Below are 24582 nucleotides of genomic sequence, written 5' to 3' on the forward strand. Positions count from 1 at the left end.
CGTAGCGGATGTCAGCCTTTGATTTGTGGATCGCCGTTTTGAAGCCTTGAGTTTGTCATTTTGGCCGTCGACATCTTGGCTTTTTGTAACCGGAAGTGACACGAGAGGGTGGACAACCAAACGCTGAATCTTAGGCAACCAAAATGTAATAGTTGACTTTCATGAACTGAAAACACACAAAGTTGTAAGACGAAAAGACGGACAACTCCCAGACTGGACAACACCGTGGCAGCGACCTGTCAATCACAAGGTAGCCCCGCCCTAAAGCTTACCCTGCTTTATGGTCTATTTGACTCTAATTGGACCATAATTTCCTAAATGAACATCATGCTGCATTGAAGACGACTTGAAACTAGAGATTGAGACCATAAACTCATGTTTACTGAGGCAATAAATCAAGAGAGAAGTAAAGCCATTTTGTCATAGACTCAAACTTCTTTTGCAACCAGAGGAGTCGCCCCCCGCTGGCCATTAGAAAGAATGCAAGTTTAAATGCACCTCCACATTGGCTTAACTTTTTAAAACCGGAGGTTGCTGCCTGATGATAACTCCGCTAATTTAGAAAAACATCTGTATACATCCCCTCAACAAAAGAAGCAGAGCCAGTCTTCCATCTTGCTGACTCAATGTTGTATTGCACTACATTTGTTTATCTCGTACCGCCCACTTATCCAGAGATGAATCCGACACGCATCGTCATCTGAAAATGTGCAAAATGGGAGCAGCACTTAGACCCAACACTGGGCTTTTAACATCTGTATTCATCTTAAAAACCCAGCTACAGTGACTCATGCTCGTGCAACCACAACTTCCTCGGGTACACACATCAGTGTGCCTCTACATTTCATGGAAACGAGTCTGAAACATCCAGTCTGACAGAGAAGATGCCAAATTGAGAATTCAAGGATGAGACTTGTTCAAGCCAACAAAGAGGCTTGCAGTTACGCAAATTACACGGGAGGATGGCTGCGGTGTGCAGCGAGGCCTTTCAATACAAACTATTTATCAGACCTTGAATCACATGCGCAAGAGAGGAGCAGAGCAAAAAATAGATCTGTGACAGCAGTGGGCTTTATGACTAAGAGCAGGATGACGAGTCCACAGTCAGCAACACCAAAATTGTGCACGGTCTCCATCGTGCTCATAGAAAGGTAAAATTTGATGTGGCCGGCGTGAATCTATCAAACCGTCCATCCTGCTGGTGGCGGGGCGTTAATGATGCTGGAAATACATCAATAGATCTGAACGCTGTTGCTGACCAGAAGCATCCCTTAATGGTGCAATGTCACAACAACATGCATTCAAATCGCTCCATAGTCATGACAGTGGCATACACTGCCGGCCCTCACAGTCAGCAGACTTCAGAAATGTGAGGTGGAACATGTCGTTCACTGCATGAATCCTCCACAGGGACTTGTAGCGTGGGGTTCAGATCCTTTTGCAAGATCTTGTTGAAATAAAGGTGTTCTGGAGCTCAAGCACAACATTTAGGGCTGAAAAACTATTTATATGAGTTGTAACTTATCTGTTGCATTACATGGATAAACATTTATAGCTATGTTGTCACCAAGGAATATTTGTAGGCCATTCGCTGAGGGTCAAAAGGACTGTGAGGCTTGATGTTATTAAAGTGGTGGAAAGAGAGAGAGAACCGAGACACAAAGAGACGCTCTCAATTTCCTGTAGGTCTTTGCTCAGACCCTCACCTATGACCACAGGCTTTGGGCTGCATCTGAAAGAGCGGCATTTCTTTATCCTATTCGTCCCATCATTCCTCAAGTTGACGTCAATGTTGGAGTGCAAAAAAAAAAAAAGATTCACCGTTTTTGAGAAGTGAACAAAGCAACATCCTTTTTTTTGTTTGTTATCAGTCGCCTAGCAACAGTGCTCTCCCGACTCAAACCACTTGAGCCCCAAACCCGTCGTGTCAAAAATATGACCTGATGAGTTCTGTTTGAAAGAAGCATCAGATCCGGATAAGTGTCTAGATAAGATAGAGGGATGTCTGCTCTGTTGGATGAGGCATTAGTAATAGATGAGGTGTGGACCACTAGCCTTTAAGTTTGTTTATCGGGAGGAGAGCGAGATATATATATATATATATATATATATATATATATATATATATATATATATATATATATATAGATAGATAGATAGATAGATAGATAGATAGATAGATAGATAGATAGATAGATAGATAGATAGATAGATAGATAGATAGATAAAATCAGCACCCACCTTGACGAGATGCGGTGCGTCATGGCGTGTGAGCTGGAAATGTGGTAGCGTATCTCTGCAGGTGATCCAGGAATGCTTCAGGACCTGCTCTGCTGTGTATCGCTGGTGAGGGTCCACATGGAGCATATGGGACAGCAGGTCCTGGAACGCACAGAGAACATCCAGTCTTAAAAAGACAGTGGGATTTTTTTTCTTTTTTCCATTGATCGATAAACTCACATTGCGTCTCAGCCATTTAAACGTAAGAAAAATATGCTTTCTTTGATGTACACTCGTCTGTTTTACAACAGAGCTTTGAGCCATGATTTATCACTCCACACAATCACAGAGTGAATCCAAATAGGATCAAATCTACATATAACAGCCAAATTATGGTTTTGTAGCACATTCCCACTGAACAAAGTGCTTTACAGACATGAGGAGAGGAAACAAAATCATTAATATGAGACTTTGAAAAATATGCTTTAACGTTACCGCACCAATGCAAATTTGCATCAGAGACGCACCACCTCATCGTGTACCTTTGAGGTGTCCGACACCGTATCCCAGTTGCCACCGGTCAAAGAGAACTTTCCGGATCCTATCCGGAGGAGAATCTCCTCCGGCGTGTCGTTTGGCCCGTTAGCAAACGGCGTGTACCTGACAGGAGGTTAAAAAACAAGCCGTAAGGAAACTGCAGCTTTGTGGGGATTAAAAGCATCACGACTACAACTGTTTAAAATTGTGGTGAAACTAAAACAAAAAAAAGTTTTGAAAATAATAACATTCACAGCACACGCAAAGGCATTAAACTGGTTAAAAAATTGGACACTTCACTATTAATCATTCCCTCCCACATTAAGACAAAATATCCAACAGGTTTTTTTTTTTTTTTTTATGAGTACAGTCTTACCCTGCCAGCATGGTATACAGTAGAACTCCAAGGCTCCATATATCACAGGCTGCATCATAACCTTGCCGCATTAGTACCTGGAGCAACCCAAACAAAGAAAGGCAAACCTTAAGGGACTCATATTGACAATGGGGATATAAAAAAAGAAAAAGAAAAAAGAACTCTTCTTTGAAGCTGCTCTTCCCTCACACTTCATACTCTCTCATCTATATAGCATCTCTTTCTGGTAGTCTTATATTCCCTCTAGCATTTGCTCTCTCCTCCGTCGTTTCTCACCTCTGGCGCCACAAAGTTGGCGGTGTAACAGGGGGTGAGAAGCAGGCCGTTGCCTCCCCGAAGCTGCTTGGCGAATCCAAAGTCACAGATCCGGATGGAGTCGGGGTTTCCCGAGTCATCCATGTATAGGATGTTACTGGGCTTCAGGTCTCGGTGCACCACCTGGGGAAAGGGGAGGAGAGGGACAACGTTAAGAGGAGCAGATACCGAATTCTCACTTGTGCTCTGGTGTGCGTGTGTGTGTGTGTCGTCCGCTTACCCCTTGGCAGTGGAGGTAGTCGACAGTCTTGGTGATGGTGTAGAGCACAGCACTGGCCTCTCTCTCAGAGAAAAACTTCTGCCTGAGGATCTTGTCCAGCAGCTCCCCTCCCTTCATCAGCTCCGTCACCAGGTAGACATACCTGCCCTCGTCATACACCTGACACACACACACACACACACACACACACACACACACACACACACACACACACACACACACACACACACACACACACACACACACACTCTGTGAGTACGGTGGCAAACTAAAATCTGTTAAGTCGTGAAATGCTCGCACACAAATGTTACTGACGTCTTTCAGAGTGATGATGTTGGGATGCTGTCCGTATCGCATCAGGATTTCGATCTCTTCAGAGGGGTCCCTCTTACTTTTGTCTATAATCTGAGACACATGGAAACAATGAAACTATGAGCAGTTAGTCAAATTAGAGAGCCTACTGACTGAGTGGAAAAAAAGAAGAAATTTGAGCATTTAGCAATCTTAACTAGCTGAGCTAACAGCAATGTGGCTTCAGCTTTGCTGCCCTCTGCTGCTCTGATGGCGACACTAACCACAATAGGCCCACTTAATTTCAGTCTTGAGGTTCAGAAGCTTTTATGAACCCACATTCTACAGACAGCAATACAGCAACAATTCACACTACAGTCATTTAATTTACTTAAAATCGCTGTAAAAGTGGAGTTTAGTTCTTTTTTTCAATAAAAACATACACAGGTACTCAAGAGGTGCGGACCATGCGAGAAAACCTTTATAAAAAGGCTGTCACACAACACATCGGTGGCCCGAGGGTTAGAGGAGGAGCTTACTGAAAGGTCACCAGTTTAATTCTGTAGGAGCAGGTTGAATCTAGGACTTAAACCCCGACAACTGCTTATGTGAGGCTGCTCAGTGGCCAACCAAAGTGTGATTTCATCAGGTAACTCTCAGAAGTAACTGTGGCGCAGCGCTTAGTGGATTAAAAAAAAGGAAAAAGCTCACTACCTTCACAGCATAATCCATGGCAGAGACTCGGTGTACACAGCGTTTACAGATGGAGTAGGAGCCGACCCCTATGTCCTCCTGCAGCTCGTAAAGATCGGAGAACTTGGTCGAGCCCCCGTGCATCTGGAGGAAACAAGACTTGAACCGTTACACTTCATTCTTTAAACATCCGAATAAATGAACAATAATCACAAAGTGTTCCAGTAGAACCAGTAGCTTCTGTCCTTCACGAGGCATGTCTGAACATTTCGTGTGACGACTGGTGAACCCGGTGTCGTGTCCTCCTCTACGGCATTCGCTTCAACTCTTCGGTTCACAAATATGCCAGAGTGGAACTTGTAGCAGTGACGTTATTACGTATTCAGCAGTCAAACTGTCATCACATATTTACCACCATTGTTGTGTTTGGCTCCCTGTTCACACATCACATGAGAATGCTTGGAGGACAACAAGTGTGAGTGTGTGGTGTCGTTCTGCTGTGGAACCATGACAGAGTTTCATTTCTTCCATCACGTCAATAAATTCACACCCTAATTTGACTTCATTGTACACAAATCCACATTTAAGTTTGCAGTGAACACTGTGAGCGAAGGCAGCACGAAAGGGGCAAGAAATTAAGTGTGTAAGCACCCCGAGAAAAGTTGAGCATGCAACAGAGTTTTGTCAACTAAAAATGCTAAAGTACACCGACTGAGCGTCACACTAAAGCTAAAGACTAAAACAATACCTGCGTGTGGCCTTCATGCATGTATATGCTCATAATTAACCTGTGTAAATTGGGTTGACATTTGCAAAGTAAAGACGCTGTGTGTTCACCTGAACTATAGGGAGTATGCTGAGCAGCGGGGAGCTCTTGTTCTCATCCATCGGGTTTGGAGCAACAAAACTGAAGCCTTTGAAGAGCTGGTGGGCGTTAGCACTGGGAGGGATACCTGGGGAGTCTGTGTGTACAAAAGACAATTCATAATGCATATGGTCATATGAACATACACCTGCTAAAATTTGGAGCCATTTCTTGTAGTCAGTGCTCAGTTGCAGTTTCCATGGCTGCAGGAGTTGCTGTTGTGTTTAAGCTGAGAAGCGCGTGCGTGCGTGGGTGTGAATTTACCTTTAGGCGTTTTAGCGGTGAACTCTGGGTCGAAGCAGAACGTGTCATCTGGTTTACCTGCCGCAGGCTTGAACGGGGGCTGGAGCTCTCTCCTGTACAGTGTCTGCAGGTGATCCAATCACATGAATGCACACACACACGCAGAAAACACACATATGACATGTTAGAAATTAAACCCCACCACAGGCTGTTTTGCCAAGGAGACCCCTTCCCAGATTAACCCACTCCCATCCCTCTCTATACAGCCCGGTCCAGCCAATAGCATCCTGCAGGCTCTTAAACACTCACGCAGCGCTATTAGCGCACACACAGTGAGAACTGGCCCTCTGCCCAGACACACACACACACACACACACACACACACACACACACACACACACACACACACACACACACACACACACACACACACACACACACACACACACACACACACACACACACACCGTGGCCAAGACTGATGGCCAGAACTCACCAAGCCAACCGTTTGTTAGGTGTGAAGCCTCAACAGAAGCTGGAGAGTTACATGTGTATGTGTGAGAAATGAGAAGTGTGTGTGTGTGTGTGTGTGTGTGTGTGTGTGTGTGTGTGTGTGTGTGTGTGTGTGTGTGTGTGTGTGTGTGTGTGTGTGTGTGTGTGCGCTCACATTCCAGTCGATGGTGGAAAAGAAAGCGTGGCGTTTGATCTCCTCCACTCCGTCGGGCCCGGCCCCTAAAGACACAGATCGCTCTGGTTCAGTTAACAAAGGATCACACATTTATTTTATTTTTTTCTTCCTCTCAGCATGTGATTTAAGCAGGTGCCAAAATGTTAACAAGCTCAAGCGAGTGGCGCAATGTGTGGAGCGACACACACACACACACACACACGTTATTTTCTTTAGTTTCAACAGGTCTACACAGTCACTGGTGCACCTTACCTAGCCTGTTAGCAGGGTTACGTTTAAACAGCATTCTCAGCAAACTCTGGGCTTCCAAACTTAGGAACTGGGGCATTCCCAACTTCGCTCTGGAGGGGGCAGAGAAGAACAGAGAGCGACAGGTGAATATGAACACAAAGATAAGCTACGCTATATCATTTCTTACAAAACTTTGAGTGTCTCAATCATGCAGCGCCCAGTGACTCACTTGAGAATCATGTTCATGGTCTCATTTCGGTCTTTCCCTTGGAACGGTAACGTCCCCGTTAGCATCTCAAACTGCAATGAAAGAAAAGGGAAGATCATCAACAGGTTTTTTTCTTTTCTTTTCCCAGTCAATATTAATGAAAGAGTCTGTTTCTGTACCATAAGCACTCCAAGAGACCACCAGTCTGCGCTCTGTGTGTGTCCTCTCCTGTTGACCACCTCAGGGGCCATATACTCCACCGTACCACAGAAGGAATACGCCTTCTTATCAGCATCTACTGACTCTTTACTCAAGCCAAAGTCTGCGCGACAGCAAAGCAAAAATGGTGAGACACACAGCCGACCGGACGGCCACATCCAGTCGTTATACCGGGCAGAGCTTTTATTCTTTTAGGTGTTGGCAAAAGACAGATAAAATATTGAGGACAAAAAAGGAGTCGTGAATCTATTCTCAGTAAAGACACATTTAATATGAAACAGTGCAATTACAGGCTATTAACCAGATTAGACTTAAATTACTCTTTTGAATTTAAAAATAACTTTTTACAATTAGGTATTAGGCTTTGAGTCAAAAACATACCTGTTAACTTTATGTGTCCAGCTTCATCAAGTAAGATGCTGAAAGACAAGAAACAGGTTTCCCATGGAGGTGAGCTTCAAACAGCATTACAGCATGTTTTACAGTCATCACATGCCTTAAAATCACTTGGAGGTGTTGGGAAATCATACAAATGTTCCTTGAATTTGTCACTTTTTTCCTCACTATATCTGGTATGAAATCCTTTCAACGCTTTATGCTGCTTCTGTGTTTTTATGCATACAGCATATGGGTCATATGTACATTCTCTTGTAGCATCATTTCCTCTTTATGACACAAGACAATCATTTTGCTTTTAGGTCTTTGAGGACTGCACAGTTCAGCCATCCACTATTTCGTTATAGTAAATACGGACAAAGAGGAAGTAAAAATGGAGCGGAATTGGACATGACAACCGTACGGTTAAAAAAACAAAAATAGAAACATTTAAAATGTTATGTGTTAATCACAGTAATATCTGATAAATGTATCAACTTTCTGAAATTGGCAGGTGACGACGGACAGAGCCGTACAGTTTACATGTTCAAGCCAAAAATCCAAAATAAGTTGGAAGACGACAGTGGGGGGTTTGAGTGTGAGGGGTCAAAAGTGAAGGCGAAGTCTAGGATTCTTACTTCTCTGGCTTGAGATCTCTGTAAACTATGCCCAGGCTGTGCAGGTGGTCGAGGGCCAGGGCCAGCTCTGCAAGGTAGAATTTCACATCTTCCTCTGTAAACATAACCTGATAAGAACTGGACAAATTTACTCTCTGAACTAAGGAGAGAAGAGATATTCAGCAGCAAAGAAAAAAAAAAGACAACTTCAATATCAAGTGTCAGTGACCACAAACAGAGAAAACAGAGTGTTATTATTGTCACAATATCAACATTTCAAATAGGTTACACGACTCAGCGAGCTGTTGATTTGACATTTGCCGGCAGCTATCGCTTTGGCTCCGGGACTCGCTTTCAACACAAGGTCTATCTGGAGGACAATCACGCATCGAAGGCATTTGAAAAGGGCTGATTTGAGCCTCTAACTGACAAACAACAATCTCAAGGCGAAATAAGGTTCCAGGAAAAGCACTCGTGTTTCCGCAAAGTTGCAATTTGAATAAAAAGCAAACAGAAAACACGAGAGACAAATGACTTGGCCGTGCGTATGCTCTTATACAATTAATAAAAACAATTTTTTGGCATACTAAATTTGCACTTGTTCCATCAGCTTAATAATTCCACGGGGTCTTTAGAATAACATTGTGGCGTATGTAGTTCTGATTTTCACAAACATGTTTAAAACATTAGGGATCTCAAAAAAAGAACATTCATTACTAGAATGACAAGGACAAGCTGTACTTTTCTTTGCAGACAGAAACAGTTCCAAATAAACTTAAAATATAATGAGATGTAATGAAGCAACACGACGTCAGCTTACCTCTTTGGATAAGCGAGTGAATACATCCCCTCCCCTGAGAAAGTCCAGTATTAAATACAGTTTCCCTTCTGTCTGAAAGGCTGGGAGACAGAAGGGACAAGGTCAATGAATGATATTGACAGAATAAAAGTAGATATTAGCTTGATCCTTTTGTTTTTAAATTATTGTTTTTAATGTGTATTGTGGCAATCCTGTCTATTGAACACTAATCTAATCTAAACTTGACTAATCAGGATTAATTACTGTTCAATATCTGTGTTATAACTCAAACTATTCTGATAAATTATGTTTCTGACTGGAACATGAAGATACCTTACCCCTACCTGTACTGGGATGTAATCTGTATGATTATATATAATCGCCTTCGCACTATTGTAAATAAGAGTTTCTCTTACCGTAGTGCAACTTCACTATGAAGGGATGATTGACTTCCACTAAAATGTCTCTTTCCATCTTAGTGCGAACTCTGTCCCTGACTGTAGAGAGAAAACAGACGGGGGGGACAGTGAGGGAGAGAGATTCACCACTGAGGACACAACGCTTTGGGCGACTCGGGTGGATCCGGACCGAAAACAAAGTTGCTTTACCTTTCAAAGATGCCTTTTTTAGAACTTTCATTGCATATAACTGACCAGCATCTGGACCCAAGAGCTTCCTGACAAGAAACACCTGAGAAAAAAAAGGGGGAGAAATTAAGAAAGATACAAAACACCAGTGCGACCGCACCGATGGAAAACATTTGATTTGTCGGCTCTGTTTCCTCACCTTGCCGAAAGAGCCCTGGCCGAGGACTTTGAGCAGTTCAAACTGAGATGGATCGGCTTTCTCGCAGCCTTCTTTCACATGGTGGGTGATGGGAATCTCCTCATATGTCTCTTCATCCTACACAAAAACAGTATCGGTATGAGACCGCCGCGCAATAAAAAGCGCTGCAGGTCTGTCACCCTATGCGCTCGCCAAGACCACCGCTACTTACACAGTGTGAGAAAGACTCTCCCTCCTCCATGGGCTCGTCCATGATCTCATGTCCGTTGACCTGCAGCGAAAGAAAAAGATCTCATCAGAGTCAGCAACACAGAGCACCTTCCACGAAGCTTGCTCATCCTTGTTTTTTTAGCTGAGCAGGGCTATGAGTGCAGCTGCCGCTCGCCCACATGTATGACGGAGGACTCAACAGATGAAATCAGTGAGTCACATGCAATAACAGCGCGCTTTCACTTTTGCAACTCACGCTCTTAGTTGTTGTCAAACAGTATGGAGTACATACCCTGAGCCCGTCCAGCTGTCCAGCGCTCATCCTGTCCCTATAAAGCCCCTTATTATTAGCATTCTAGCTTAATCCCCAGCCAGGGCAAAAAACAACATGTCTGACTGGCTCTGAGAGTCTGATGTTTGCTGGGGCTGCAGCCAGCATTCAGCCTCTTCAGGACAAACTGGGGTCTAGCTCTTTCAGGGCTTTCGGGCTGATGGTGGTGGCAACATGCTTGTTTTTTTAAAGACCACAGTTGGACATTAAAGAGCTTGATTTGTGCCTGTTGGTTTAAATAGACATTCACTGTGATATTGTCAGCAAAGGAATGTCAGATAATCCAGCAACCGCAAGTAAATCGGACAATTAAACTGACCGCTGTAACGTTAACCAGGTCTGCATATTTCAATTCTGTGCCAAAGCTCAGCCTGCATGATGTATTCAGTCCAGTGTGTTTGTGTGTTGAATTCCATCAAGCCTCTGAAGAGGGGGGATGAGTCATAGCGCTACGCAAGCCCACTCAGTGGGTGGAGCCACCAACATACACACACGTACATCCACAGAACAGAGGCCAGCAAAACCACTTTACAATATCTACGGCACTATGGAATAACGTCATCCACATAAACACTATTTTTAAAATCAGTCACAGTGTACTCTTCAAAGCAAAGAGATGTCGCAGGGACAAAAATGTCAAGACGTAAACCTCGGTGCATCTCTGAAGCCAGGGCAGATCTTGTGTCATAATTCACACATACATTTTCACTCCCACCTTTGGCTGTGGCTCATCGCGGCTTGTAACAGAGAGCAGCCTACACTTGCAGCACCACCGGGCGAGCCTTTTTCAGCCATTTGAAAAGATGCCCGACAGCCATACACAATATCATCTTTCAGTCACCGCAATCCTTTGATTACATATCAGCTTCAAAATCAGAACTGATAAGAAGTGCTTTGAACAATCAGCATGACCAGTAGCCCAGTAAAGTGGATACGCTTATTGTTTACTATGTGCTTCTGTTATCTTAATAGCTTTCAAACCATGATTAAAGTGCCTACTTGTGGCGAGAGATGAAAAACTTTTTGAGACACAGTAATATTTGGGGCACAACAATTTATGAATTATTCTATATTTCCATGCCACCTACATAAAACGAGCTCCTTCAACAGCTTGCCAAAAAGATTAAAAATGCTGTGGTAGAAGTCTTCCAAACACAGGAAAGGGGGGGGGGGGGGGGGGCAGTTTAGCTCAACAAAGACTGGACTAGGTCAGAAATGGATGTTGCAATAGCTTTTCTGCTGGCTTTACAAACAGCCACAGCAGTCACACAGACAGTTTGGACTGTAGGTGTGAAAAACTGCAAAGAATCCCAGAGACGGAGAGGTTTAGGATGTCAGGATGGTTTAGCTGCACACGAAAAGACACTTCACCGTGGGGCCAAACAGAAGCGAACTGAACCTTTCCACAGTTGTCACAACAGCATTTAGAGAAAAGTCTTTGAAAGGTATCATTGGTTTCACTAAAAAGATCTGAAGGTGATGAGTTAGCTCATATTTAATACAACGGTTTAAGAGTTTCCTGTCGTTATGAACCTGGTGGACAGAATATGAATGTTTAATCACAATTTCACTTTGCTTATGGAGTTAATACACGTTAATGTACCGTCTACTATGTGTTGATGAATAGCTTTAAAAATGAAATGAGTTATTACGTAGATTAGAAAAGGAGAGTTAAAGCTAACAGCCGCATCACTGATTCACTTGTGCTGCTGCCAGCCCTCACTGGAGAAGACGCCTGACCACATTTAACCCTCCTAGTGTTAAACTTTGAATACATAAAACGTTGCTGAAATGTTCTATAGCCGTACCATCGATACATAGAAACACTTCACCAGCTCTTCATCAACAAGACGGTGGAGGGTGAATTAAAAACTTGTCTCCAAGTTTCATGCCTGCAAGCTGTCAGCTAGCAGGCTAGCTAAATGCTAACGCTACATACGCTAAGCTAGCTAGGAGGCAAACTCCTCTTGAGAAGTGTAAATAACAACAAAAGCTAGGAGGAGGTCACGCGCCACACGATTGAGAGCCCGTCACATGTACGGAACAAGGAGCGGTTGCGAAAGCCCGGACGGGCAGCTATCAAACTAATAAACCCGGACGGGGCAACAACAATAAACATCTAACCAGCTGTTAGCATTAGCTAGCGTGTTAGCATGCATCACGGTGCGCTGCATGTCGTGACGCGAATTTAAGCTCTACCCAGCCTAGCAGGGCAAGCTAACTTAACGGGATGGCACAAACCAAAACAATGTGAAGTAAATGAGTATTCAACGCACGCATTTGTCAACTCACCTCACTACAAACGCTGTTTACCTCCATCTTGTGCCAGGTTTCCTCTCGAGGTCTAAGGCATCGTAGTCCACCTAGACCCCCGCTCCACGTTGCATGTCTTCCCCTCCGTGGAAGTCCGGCTATTCTGCTTTGAAGACCAGATCCAAGCCGTGTGGCAGCAGACCGCTATCGGGATTGGGATGTGGGGGGGTCGCTGCGGGGGGATAGTTGATGCTGATGACTGGACCATACGCTTGCCGAGAGCACCGCTACCCTGCCATGGATGCGAATATGGCGGCTATCGAGGTACCTGGTCGTCAGTGAATGAGAGTTTATTGACGTATTTATGACGCAATTCAGTTAAGGATTTCCCCCCGTCCAAACCGAAGCGACGGATCTGGAGATAGAGAGGCGGGAGAGAGGACGTGGTGGCGTGGGGGGACTTGATGCTGTGTGACATGATGCGTGTGAAACACATGCATCCGGGCGATGGACCATTTGCTTGCGACTGAAATAGTCACAAAGGAGTTTAGTTTATGGCTGACGCAGAGTAAAATTAGGGGGCACAACAGACACCTCTTGTGGTGAGCCATAAATCTAAGCCTCCGATCTTAAGGGTGTAAGTTGAATGTTTTTAAAGCCAGCGTTCCATAAGCCTGTCCATCCCGAGTCCAAGTGGAAATAAGAGGCTTAAAGCTCATCCACTTTCCCTCCAGCTCTGTCTCGCTCACCCACAGGCACGAAGTCTTTGTGTGGTGAGGTAATGTAATACACTACACGTCTTTATTTGTTTATGGTCACAACTTACAATTCAAAACGCAATTGTGAATCTAATTCGGCAACTACTAAAGCGTCTCAAGACAAAGTGATGGTTTGTTCAAAATATAATAGATAGATCACCATGGACATAGTCTTAAAGTTGAACTGGAGCATATTGTCAAAGGTCAAATCTTTCACCTGCCAAATGAGAACAAGCCAGTCAGTGCCATTGGAGATATTATTATTATTATTATATTAATCATGGTTGAATTTTTTTAAGATAGGAATCTGGACAAATTGCATGGCGGTCCCATAGCTTGATTAGTTTAATGACTGCAAAAAAATAAAAAAAATATGAACATTATTCTTTCTATAGTTGGGGCTTTAACAACATTTGTAGTGCTTTTCTATATCTGCTAAGCTTGATACATAAGAAAAGTGAAACACAACAGCCATACGGATAAGTTAGAGGTTGTTTATTGTTCTCTCCGGACCGGTCCAGAGCAAGGCAGATGATATGCAGTAAAAAAGGCATTTGTCAGCCCAACAGTCGTAGTGAAGCGTCAATCCACAGGCACTGGGCGTGGAGCATGAGTTTACCAGAGTGTTCGTGTAAATGTGTGTAAAACCGTATATTCCGAAACCAGGTTCTACGTGGAGTATGGAAACATCTGTATGAGTCTATGTGAGCGGATGTACATGACATAGTCACTTTTGTTCAGTAGCCGCCGCCTCCTGCGGCTGCTCCTCTGATGCAGAGGGCTCAGTAACTTCAGTCGATGTGTCGTCTTTGTTCACGGGGACCAGCGGGACTTCTTCGTTTGCCGGGGCCGGCGGGGTCTCAGCCCCGGCCATCGGGGAGCCGTTGTGGTTGGAGCACGCGTCCGCCGACACGTCAACGGGCTGCGTTCCTCTCTCCTCCGTCATGTCCCAGTCCTGGTCTGAAGGCTGAGGTAGACTGGCCACGAGTTCCTAAACACACAAACGACAGCAGGCCTCAGGTGAGAAACATCTACCGACGGGGGAGGCACTTCGCTTCAAGGTGTCGGCGCGTGAACGTGACGGTGAACGTACCTGCTGTCTCTCCAGGTCATTGCTCCTCACGGCGCTGAGCAGGCTCTTGGTGAAGCTTACGAGCTCGTCGTACTTTTGTTTTTGGTTCTCTAGCTCAATCTCTAGGAACTGCACTTCCTCGTGCTGAAACGTTCAAAGCAAAATACAAGGAGTTGTTTAAAGAGCTTTTTATTTAGCGTCTTGTATTACATTTCTGTCACAGCCTTGTGTTTGTCTTCACCTTGAATTCCAGCAGGCTCTGCATTTGCTCCAGGTCTGAAGCCACTAAGTCACCATCTTCATCGTCTCCATATTCGTCTTCCTCGTCCTCATCAATTACTTCGATCTTCTGTTAAAAATAGACACAGAGATTAGCTCAAGATGAGAGTCTTGCGATGACTATTATCTGCTATGGGTTTTATTCCCTATGTTCTGTTTCTGTAATTTACTGTATTATTATGTAAATTATTATTATGTAAAACACATGGATGAAAGGTGATACAAGGCTACACACAGAATCTGTGTTTTATTTGCATGTTTTTTGTCATGTAAGAGGCTTTGTACATGTTGACTTTCTACTCAACTAAGACGAAAACATAAAAAGGCGCTACATATCTAGACAACCTTTGATTTGCTTTGTCAAAGAAACAAACTTTACGATTGAGTACAAAATAGAATACATTGGCAACTGTTTTTTTTGTCTTAAACAGTGCTGTAAAGATTATGCTAAATTAGCTCGGGCTAAAGCACTAAAACGTCTGCCGTGACCAGGCATGATGGGAAAATGTGCCTCACTGACATACAGCTGGTGTAGTTTTGTTGCTACAAACAAATAAATGAACTTATATGTTTGAGTAGCGTGACCAACCTCTGATCCATTCAATCACATCTGAGTAACACTCCCTACCAGCGCCCGTTCCTAAGTGACTAAATTTAACGAGGCTGTGCTGTAATATCAAAGTAATAACGACGTACCACATTATTGACCAGTGGAGTAGCAGTGCACACATCTATCCCGTCTTTTTCGTCTCGATGCTGCGATCCGATCGTGCCATCTAGAAGCAAGAAGATTGCGCGCATGCTGAGATACAAGGTTTATATGCACACTCCGGTGTTTGTGTGTGCATTGTGTGAGCGGCCTCACCTTCAGACAGGCAGACAGATCCCTCATCATTCAAGTCATCTCCGAGTTCGGGTGTTCTGAGCCCCACGTCGTCGGGGCTGAGGGCCCTCGGAGATTCGTTTCCTGGGGATGAGGTGGAGAATACAGCGGGCCCACCTTTAGGTGGAGGGATTTCAATACCCATCAGACGGTACTTCCTCCGTCTGTTACTGATCCATGTCTGCCGGTTGGAATAAGACAACACGGAAAGTGTCACAGACGTCGAACAAAAAAATGCTCGACTACAATTCAATGACACCAATAAGCTTTTCAAAATAAAGTGTGATGAATGATGGTTAAGTCAGGAAAATAGTCTGTACGCAAAATAAATATAGAGCCTCAACTAAATCAATATCAAGCTGTTTAATTATTGCAGTGATTTTAATATCATCCTGATGGTGGTGTACTGTTTCTCCTTCCTTGCAATAAATATCCCAGTAAGTGAGATGGCAGCGGGTCATGTGTGTGTCAGGACTGAGAGACTATATTTAGTCCATCAGCATTCCTACGGTGGTCCTGATATATAACTGTGTGACTTTTTCACAACTTTGAGCAAGTAAGTGACCTAGAAAAGTTGCTCTTTCCTGTTTTACTTCAGCTCTCTAAAGTTCAGTCAAATGGTCGTGTTTTCACTAAATGTCATTGACGAGTGGCTGGACACCGCAGACATGATATGCCAGAGGGGGGGCATACGTTTCTAGATTTCTCTGTATTTGTTAAATACAAAAGTAATTCTTTAACCACGTGGAGTTGGCTACCTTGACTATTTCAGTGTCTACATTGAGTTGGTTGGCTGCAGCGGTGATCTTTTCCCTGCAGACGGAGCCCAGGCTGGTCATGCCTCGGTCCCAGTAGCGCTTCAGTTGGATGAGATCCCCGTCGCTGAACTGGGTGCGATCCTGCAGCTGAAAACACAAAGCAGCTGCTTTTAACTACAGAAGTTTCACGCTGACGGTAAGCAGACTGTGTCAGTGTAAGTGTGTAATAACCATGCAGTGCACCTGGTACCTTTAAATATATATATTTTTTGTGTTTAAAGTGACAAAAACAAAGTACTGACTGTTCTCTTTCTGGAGTTGCTGATAACCCAGGGCCCGGCAGACACACCGAGTGAAGTCTGCACACAGAGACACACACAGTCAGGTTCAAGTCTTTGGATTCACTTTGAAGGAAAGGGGCAACAGCGCTAGAACCTGTCCTACCTGTGAGCCGGATTCCCCTGTCAGTGAGGTCTGTGCTGTGACGGAGTAGCTGCCCTGAACAGTTGTGTTGCCGTGAAGCAGTGCGGGTCTGGGTCTCGCCATAGGCGGCGTGTGGCCTCCCCTCGCCGCAGACACTTCCGCCCCGATTGGGCTGGTTGACGTCTGCTCCCTGTGGAGGTGTGTCTGGGCGGCCATGTTTGCCAGCTCCTCTTCCCTCTGCCACTCATCTTCTTCATCGCCGGTTTCCATGGCGATGGAGAAGTTCTGACTGGCGTCCCGGGGATGGGGCGCCTCCTGGCTTCTTCGGGTAGACTCATGACTCGAGCGAGGGGGGGAGACTCTAAGTCCCTCCACCTCGCTTCCTTCTGACAAGGTGAAGACCTGCTGGATACGAGGTGTCTGTTCGGAGGAGGGACCAGAGCTTTGCACCGGGAGGGAGACCCGCATCTTCTGAGGGGCGGGTGGTTGAGGTTGAGGGTTGGAGTGAGGTCTAGGCTGAGGCTGAGTTTGGGGCTGTGAGGAAGAGGACCAAGTTTGCGCTGTACCGCACTGCCTAGTCCAGCTGTGAGGTACTACCCCTGCTCCTGCACTTACCCCTGCCTCCCCGAGGGATAACGCTCCCTTCCTGACTGCAGTGTAGACTAAAGGCCCTGAGGCAGATGTGAGGGGTGGGAGGTTTTGAGAGAGCGAGACCAGCTTGGAGTGGAGGGGTGAGGAGGCGGAGCTGCTCCTGCTCTGCAGGGCCCGGCTGAACAGAGACGAGGACGTGTGTGCCGAGGGCTCAGAGTCTGACTGAGATGGGGTCACCGGGGGTCTCGGTCGGGAGCGAGGGACGGAGTAAATCCCGGTCAGTATGACGTCATTGTTGTTGTTGTTGTTGCTTCCGCTGCTGTGGGGAGAGGAAGAGGAGGGGGAGGAAGATGTCGACGAGAAAGAGGGGAAGGACGAGGATGGGGGGAGGAGGTGTACACGGTTCTGGATGTTCCGCGCCGCAGCCAGGTCAGCGGGAAGCAGTGGCCCTGCCACCAGGCCGTGATTGGACAGCGGACCTCCGGCTAACGAGTGATTGGAGAGTAATCCCCCAGCGAGTCCGTGACTGGATAAGGAATGAGACATGCCTCCGTTCTGCTCCACCTTGGAGGCCAGCTTACGTCTTTTGTTGCCAACCCATGTCTGCGGGGGAAGAAGAGCAATCAGCTCAGTAATGTCACTTAACGAAACGTTCTGAAAGTCGCTACAGGAAAGTGAGGATAAGAATTTATGACTCTGCATTAGATGAAGAACTCAGAGGGAAGAGACTCACTCACAATTACTCAATTCAACGGTGCGCCACAAATCATAGGGCAGAGTTGTGCTTCCCTTTTGCTCATTCACACAAACACACGAGCACACTTTTATGGGCCTACCCGGACCACGCTGAAGTCCAGCTTGGCCTCCTGAGCACACTGCAGTATTAGCTGGAAGCAGGCCTTGCTCTGATTGGTCATCCCGTTATCATAGTAACGCTCCAGGATCCTCTGCTGTTCAGTCGTAAACACCGACCGCAGGTTCATCTGAGAGACAATGACAGAGATAAAGAACTCACGGGCGGATTGTGGTAGATGATTAGGTCAAAGAGATAAAGCATTTAGTGTGAACTTACAACTTCATGACACGTAATGGGATGTAATAGGAAGGTTTTTGCAGCCAATTTTATTCTAAATATCGCAACATCTCATATTAAACACTAATTTAGCAAATGCATCAACTATTACATAGTTCTACCCCCATGACAATGTCACAGTCTCAAGATTACAACTGCAGCAGCGGTCCCTGTGCTTTTTTTTAAATTTGTCATGATTTCAAGCCATGTTTTCTTTTTCTTTTGTTTTCTGGCTCACATTGGAATACAACTCTGGATATACTCACAGTCTGCAGGCCGCGCCTCTGTGCCCATGCATCCATTCTGCCACTGGAGGGGAACGGGGCAGCCATGCAGATCACAGCAAATCCTCCATATTTCTAGACCAGCACAGGTTCGGTTGCACTCATCGTGTCTCAGTGAACCTGGCACACCGCTGGGTAATGAGGCTGAGGAGAAAGCAACACAGACAACGCTATGCTTAAGAGTGTAAATAAAAAAAGAGTATGACAGAGTAATGACAACTCTCTCCGTGAGCATGCTTCTGTCGCCTTTCAATAACAACAAAAGGCTAGTTTTATTTCCTGGTAGATGTGCACGGATCAGTTTCATCAAACGGTAGACAACCAGTCAACACTTTGCTATATGATATATTACAACATTTTGAAGAAAAGTTACAGCAAGCATTGTGAAGCTGTTTAATACACAACACGCTGCCTGTCAAAGCATAATAGGCTGTGACAAGCCACTGTGTAGCATCAATAGCACGATCAATCAAGCTAATAGCCTGTGTTGTCCCCAGCAAAACGTTGATCTATTCATCAACTGAAAACCATTTAGATGCACAAGCTACGGAGTTACAATTACGCACGTATAAATTGCAAGTTATTGTTGACCTTTTGGCAAAACCCCCCAACTTGATCATGTATCATAAGCACGCTCAAGTTAAAAGAAATCCAGCTCCAGATGTCATTTTTTTAAAGTAATCTAACAAACATAATCTAGTTTTAGTGGTTAAACCTTAAAAATAATAATAAAAAAAAAATAATTGAGAAACAGTGACAGTTGACTTCAGTTATGACTCATCTAGCTATCTTTTCAATGTGCCACACACACAGAACTATTATTGAGATGAGATCCGGTGGGACGAGTTTCAAAGCCAACGCGTGTGTTGTGTGTGTACACTCACTGAGATAGAGAGAGAGGAAACAGCCTAAAGTAACCTCAGAAACACTCTGACTGCTCCGTTTGGAACGCAGCCGTTCGACGTTTTCTGAGGAAGACAGAAATATGTCACATACGGGAATGTTGTGCGACCAATAAGCGTCCAGCGGGTTTATTTTGGCAGGCTGACTGCGCATGGCCACAGCCAATATGGAAACATTACGGAGAGAGAATTAGCGAACAAATTGTGGGCACATCCGATTAGCACACCGCCGAGGCAACAGCCCGGGGACTCAGTCACACAATATCCCGCAAAGGAGACGCATGCCATAACTTTTACGACAGCGAGCCAGACGGTAAACAAACCGGGGGTAAGCGCCGCATCAGCACAATGGCCACTCAAAACAGCTCGCGTTAGCTTGCAGGCCCGAGCGGCCATATCTGAGCCAGCCAAACGCTATGCTAGCATTAGCATTAGCTCTCCCCCCGTGGATAGCTGCAGCTAAACTTTTCCTTCAAATCTGTGATTTCCCGACCCCTGGCATAGTCGCTCGCGCTGACCCCAGGCTTCGGGCGGACACGAACGAAAACGAGTCGGGTTTTTTTTCACCCCGAAGCGAAAAGTGAAGTCACTCTCCCACTTACCATATTTTATGTCAAAATCAGACGAGCGGTTCCAATTCAGCAGATTTCTTCACCAGTCCCCTTTGCTAGACAATGAAATCAGAACGTCCGATCATCAATTCTAATCATGATTGTGACGTGTTCGCAGACATGAGCCAATGGGAGCTCAAGATCATCGCTGTGACATTCGGAAAGGGCTGAAAACTGAGCGCCGTGGTCCCGCCCACCATTGACTTTGTTCAGTGGGCTGCTGGAGGAGGAGGAGGTCACAGACATGGAAGCAGCCGAAACTTTGGATGGGGAATGGGACTGTGTCCTCATCAGCATGTCAAAGTATCCTTTGAAGTGTTTCTTTAGTTTAGTCTGTCACTGAAACTGTGCTTGAATGTACAGTAGGTGCTGTAAATGTTGCCAACAGAACATGTTTAAATACTGTTTGCCCTGCGGGATACATACTTATGCCACTTTGTGATCAAGATAGCAAATGTTGTTTTTGTTAAAAATCAATTATTATTATTGACATGAAAAGTTTGTGCATTATTGATGCTTTTTTCTATTTCAAAATGTTTGTTGAATGTTCAAATCTGCATTTTTTTACATTTACATTCAGATATACTTGCATTGTAAACCTTCTACAAACTGCTTTGGCAATACTGAACTAGTTGTGCAATGAATTGTATCACGACTGTAAGAGACACAGTATCACAGATGTTGTATTTAGCTACAAAATCTCTCCCTTCACATCTAGGAATCATCCTAGGAAATACTGCACCGTCAGAAATATGGCTTATTACAGTCTAATAGCTTATTAGTATTTCTGCTGCAGTACGGCTAACAATATGTATCAGGGAGCGAGACATGGCAGTAGGACACAGAGCATGTATGAAGAATTTGGCCACAGCAATCCGAGCCATTAGGCAAATGGTGCAATAAATGTGCTGTCCTTTGAACCAGGTCGAAATGAACATTGCCCCTTTAGAGGTACCTTGCCAAAAACATAAACACAGCCGCTGAGTGCCATGCATTTTCATTTGAAAGACTCCACCAGACATTATTGTTACTTTGTAGAGCATCCCAATCTGTTTGATGGTTTGTATAGAGCTACGTGGCATATCTGCACTTTGAAACTTGTTTGTTTTGTTTGTCGGTTACGTATAACAGAAATAAAGTAAGTTATTCTACAGTATGATCATTGTGTTTTGTGATCTGTTCCTAATGTATGCTGTGTGTGTGTGTGTATCTATCCATCTGTCTATCCTACCTCCTGCTACTTTCTCCATATTCCTATATGTATAAAGTGAGCCTTATTTGGGTGGACGTGGTGGTGTTGTGTGTGTGTGTGTGTGTGTGTGTGTGTGTGTGTGTGTGTGTGTGTTTGGAGGGGATGCTGCTTTAATCCATGACGTCACCTGTGTCCCAGGTGCGCAGCAGGGGGCGCTGTTTCTCACAGCGGAGGTCCTGCACCGGGCAGCAGCGCCTGACAACTGATGCTGATTTCCTCATCCACAGATTGTGGTGAACTTAGAAAAAAAAGAAAACAGCTGACAAATAAGCACTGCCTTGCCTTGTGATGTGACTACCACACATAACGTGCAGACAACAAAGATGTTTCACGCTAATGATGACACGAATTATTTGTGAAATTTGAATTTGTGAAAATACAAATCATGAAAACGTGTCATTTCTGTAATATGTCATGTATACTTATGCTATGTCTGTGTTAATAAAAAATACCCTACTGCGCTATTATGGCGTTTTTACCATGTATTTCATTAAGGGTTGCTTAGGTTATTTTTGTACAGCCTTTATTGCTCTCTCTATGCATGTGTAAGGTATGGGGGGGGGGGGGGGGCAGAGAGAGAGATCCTCCCTATATGGTGTGCGTTGCACCATTCCCTGGTCCGTGTTATGAGTGGTGGCCCTTGTGATGCTGCAGCGAGGCGGGCGGGAGGAGAGGAGAAGGGGGAGGGCTCGCTCCATCCCCTCGCGCCCACCGAATCCACTTCTCACAGCGCGCGGGCTGCTGGCGGGAAGGCACGAGCGAGCGAGAGAGAGAGAGTGAGGGAACGAGAAGGAGGGAGGGTAAAGGAGAGAGAGAGAGAGAGAGAGAGAGAGAGAGGGAGAGAGAGAGAGCGCGTGTGTGCGTGTCTCCGTGTGTGCGCGTGGATTGCACCACCGCATCCCGTTCACCGTTTCTGCAGGCGGCCATGCTCTGATGGAGAGAATAAAATTGACAAACCTCTCTTTTCCCTCAGATTCGCCCACCGCCGTGTCATTCCAGATGTGACTGACAAGTTTCCTTTTTTTATGTCGCCCGCATTGAGTCCTGCGCCGTTCATCTCGGAGAGACTGTGACACCATGGCTTTGGTTATGGAACCTATAAGTAAATGGACACCAAAGCAAGTGCTGGACTGGATGAAAGGTAAATGTGGATCCCTTCATTTGCATCAGGCTGGGTGATGTTCGTGCTGCCCGTGGTGAGAATGAGGATGATGGTGGTGGTGGTGGTGGTGGTGGTGGGTGAGCAGCGGAGGGCCACACTCTGTGCATGTGTGTTCTCCTTCTCATCCGAAACCTGCAGGCTGACGTGCGCGTTTAGCCTCTGATTTAAAGTCACTAAAGTATGTAGAGGGAATGCGTTTGTTGGGCCGGTGCGGTGAAATAGATGTCCCCCCCAAAAGAAGCAGGGAGTGGAGCCTCAGCATTCTGTCATCTCGCTTGCTTGAGAGCGCAAGCCAAGCCTATGGGCTGCTGCTGCTGCTGCTGCTGCTGTGCTGACTCCATCATCAGCAGCAGCAGAGCTCCCATCAATGAATGTGGAACGTATGTCATCTGCCCCTTCACTCACTGCCACATGCTCTGAGCCCATAACCCCCTCCCGCTGTATGTATGTGTGTGATTGCGTGTGAGCGTGCGCATGTGTTTGATTAATGTAGTTAGCTGCATGCGCCCCCCCCCCCCCGCCCTCCCATCGCCCCCCCAACACCACCACCACCTATGCCAGCCGTACAGTCGGATTCAGCACCGTGGACAGCGCAATGCCTCCTACCATATAAGGCCACCGCGCCGAACACACTCGCTTCTTCTTTTTTTTTTCTTTTTTTTTTTTCCCCCTGTTTGCTCGCTTTTTCTGGCACGAGATACGTCCTTTCAAACAGCCAGTATGAATGAGTAATCACTAATCATGCATGTGTGTGTGTGTGTGTGTGTGTGTGTGTGTGTGTGTGTGTGTGTGTGTGTGTGGTAGGAGCCGTTCTCACACACTCTGGTCAGACACAGAGCTGTGACAGAAACTGTGGTAGGCCTATTGACAGACAATGGACATGGGGGGGCCGCAATCCCTTTACTCCTGAGGATGACTTAATCACTTCTGTGTGATGACTCAAAGCAACAATGTAACGCTCCTATAGACACTCGTGATTGTATTCCTCACACACACACACACACATATGGAGTCACCACTTTTAGTAGCTATGGATTTTCTTCAAACTCCATATTGTGTTTGCAGACTATAGGCCCCTTTTCATTATGGTAAAGCACTGATGTCTGAGATTAGGAGTCAAGGTGGTTGTCAGACCCTCGGGGGACGCGGCCCAGGGAGTGTTTAGGATGCGATACGTTGAGTGATTACGATGATGCTCCCGCTCTGTGAGCAGCCAGTGTGGAGTTACGGCTTCATCCTCTGATCCTGGGCAGGCTTTGCTCCCTCACCGTTCATTTAGAGAGTTGAAATTTGATTTTAGATTAGATTAGTAACAGGCCAAATGTGGTTAGAGGTTTGCAACATGGAAAGCTCAATACAATTGTGATCACTAGGAAATCAACACAGTAGGAAGAGAGAAGTGTCTTAAAGCTTAACACAACAGTGGAAGCGTTGAGACCTACGAGCTGAATTCCTAATTCATTATTTGCCACACATGCTCCGGTGCACTGAAACAGCCTGTTTAGGTTTGTCATCTGCAACGTAAGGACGAAGAAAATTGTACACACTTGCACTGAAAGTCTTGAGGGAAGATTGTTTCATCTTGTTACAGCTCCGCTCGTGTCTCCTTCGCATGCGTCTCCCGGCCTCTTCCACATGAAGAGCCAGGGCTCAGAGTCCTATTTTCAACAACGACGTTTCGCCAACGTCTCCCAGTGTTGTCCCTGTTCCTGTGAAGCCCCCTCCTTTTTATTTGTCCTGTGGGGCCTCAGTGGCAGGCTTATGCTCAGATCTTATTTTCTTCTGAATAAAGCAAAAGGCGAAAGGCTATAGTATTAATGCTTACAGGGGCTTCACTCTCCCACGCTGTTCGAAGTAGTCTTGTGCCATCTTTAGGGAGTAGTGACATTGAGACCTTCCTTAAGAAGCACTGTAGTGACATCTCTTGCTTTCCACAAGAGAGGAAAATAACTGAACACAGGTATAAGATGCATGGGTGCTGATTGTTTCTCTGTGGAGAGGGGGGGTCATCATGGTCCTCGCTTTTTCAATCCATCGTGAGATACTAAGCCTTATTGT

At 45.4% G+C, this 24582-nt stretch overlaps 3 protein-coding genes and 1 long non-coding RNA gene across 8 annotated transcripts in view; 2 read left to right on the forward strand and 2 right to left on the reverse strand.

Moving 5' to 3' along the window:
* The window catches only part of rps6kal (ribosomal protein S6 kinase a, like), a 14214-nt gene extending 1372 nt beyond the window's left edge, over window positions 1-12842 (reverse strand). Inside the window, exons 1-21 of the mRNA XM_068714341.1 lie at window positions 12517-12842; window positions 9895-9954; window positions 9684-9800; window positions 9506-9587; window positions 9314-9394; window positions 8919-8998; window positions 8120-8226; window positions 7488-7525; window positions 7067-7209; window positions 6909-6979; window positions 6701-6789; window positions 6428-6492; window positions 5782-5884; window positions 5490-5614; window positions 4674-4796; window positions 3984-4073; window positions 3669-3827; window positions 3410-3571; window positions 3134-3210; window positions 2763-2880; window positions 2242-2382 (exon numbers count right to left, since the gene is read on the reverse strand). Coding sequence (XP_068570442.1) covers window positions 2242-2382; window positions 2763-2880; window positions 3134-3210; window positions 3410-3571; window positions 3669-3827; window positions 3984-4073; window positions 4674-4796; window positions 5490-5614; window positions 5782-5884; window positions 6428-6492; window positions 6701-6789; window positions 6909-6979; window positions 7067-7209; window positions 7488-7525; window positions 8120-8226; window positions 8919-8998; window positions 9314-9394; window positions 9506-9587; window positions 9684-9800; window positions 9895-9954; window positions 12517-12543 — 2058 coding nt within the window. The 5' untranslated portion in view covers window positions 12544-12842. The remainder of the gene's footprint in view (window positions 1-2241; window positions 2383-2762; window positions 2881-3133; window positions 3211-3409; window positions 3572-3668; window positions 3828-3983; window positions 4074-4673; window positions 4797-5489; window positions 5615-5781; window positions 5885-6427; window positions 6493-6700; window positions 6790-6908; window positions 6980-7066; window positions 7210-7487; window positions 7526-8119; window positions 8227-8918; window positions 8999-9313; window positions 9395-9505; window positions 9588-9683; window positions 9801-9894; window positions 9955-12516) is intronic.
* Window positions 12843-13715: 873 nt separating this feature from the next.
* On the reverse strand, window positions 13716-20260 carry hdx (highly divergent homeobox). Of its 2 annotated transcripts, none has more exons than XM_068714342.1 (11): window positions 20102-20260; window positions 18580-18741; window positions 18078-18224; window positions 16672-17844; window positions 16530-16586; window positions 16228-16374; window positions 15452-15650; window positions 15283-15362; window positions 14549-14656; window positions 14329-14451; window positions 13716-14226 (listed from the first exon to the last, which is right to left on the reverse strand). In XM_068714342.1, the coding sequence occupies exons 2-11, from the start codon at window positions 18643-18645 to the stop codon at window positions 13963-13965; spliced, it is 2364 nt and encodes a 787-aa protein (XP_068570443.1). In that variant the 5' UTR covers window positions 18646-18741; window positions 20102-20260; the 3' UTR covers window positions 13716-13962. The 2 variants fall into 2 exon arrangements, with proteins under 2 accessions (XP_068570443.1, XP_068570444.1); XM_068714343.1 differs by lacking the exon at window positions 20102-20260 and adding an exon at window positions 19482-19529.
* LOC137875269 (uncharacterized) lies at window positions 19528-21266 on the forward strand. The gene is made up of 2 exons (XR_011103393.1): window positions 19528-19827; window positions 20229-21266. It is a non-coding gene; the product is annotated as an uncharacterized lncRNA (long non-coding RNA).
* An 849-nt stretch (window positions 21267-22115) lies between these two features.
* si:ch211-26b3.4 (connector enhancer of kinase suppressor of ras 2) overlaps window positions 22116-24582 on the forward strand; it is a 57271-nt gene continuing 54804 nt past the window's right edge. For all 4 annotated transcript variants that reach the window (XM_068714344.1, XM_068714346.1, XM_068714347.1 and 1 more), the window contains exon 1: window positions 22116-22503. In XM_068714344.1, coding sequence (XP_068570445.1) covers window positions 22440-22503 — 64 coding nt within the window. In that variant the 5' untranslated portion in view covers window positions 22116-22439. The remainder of the gene's footprint in view (window positions 22504-24582) is intronic.

This window comes from Cebidichthys violaceus, unplaced genomic scaffold (genome assembly GCF_023349555.1).
Source record: "Cebidichthys violaceus isolate CVI_PGR_0920_01 unplaced genomic scaffold, fCebVio1.0.p SCAF_2, whole genome shotgun sequence".
Taxonomy (NCBI): domain Eukaryota; kingdom Metazoa; phylum Chordata; class Actinopteri; order Perciformes; family Stichaeidae; genus Cebidichthys; species Cebidichthys violaceus.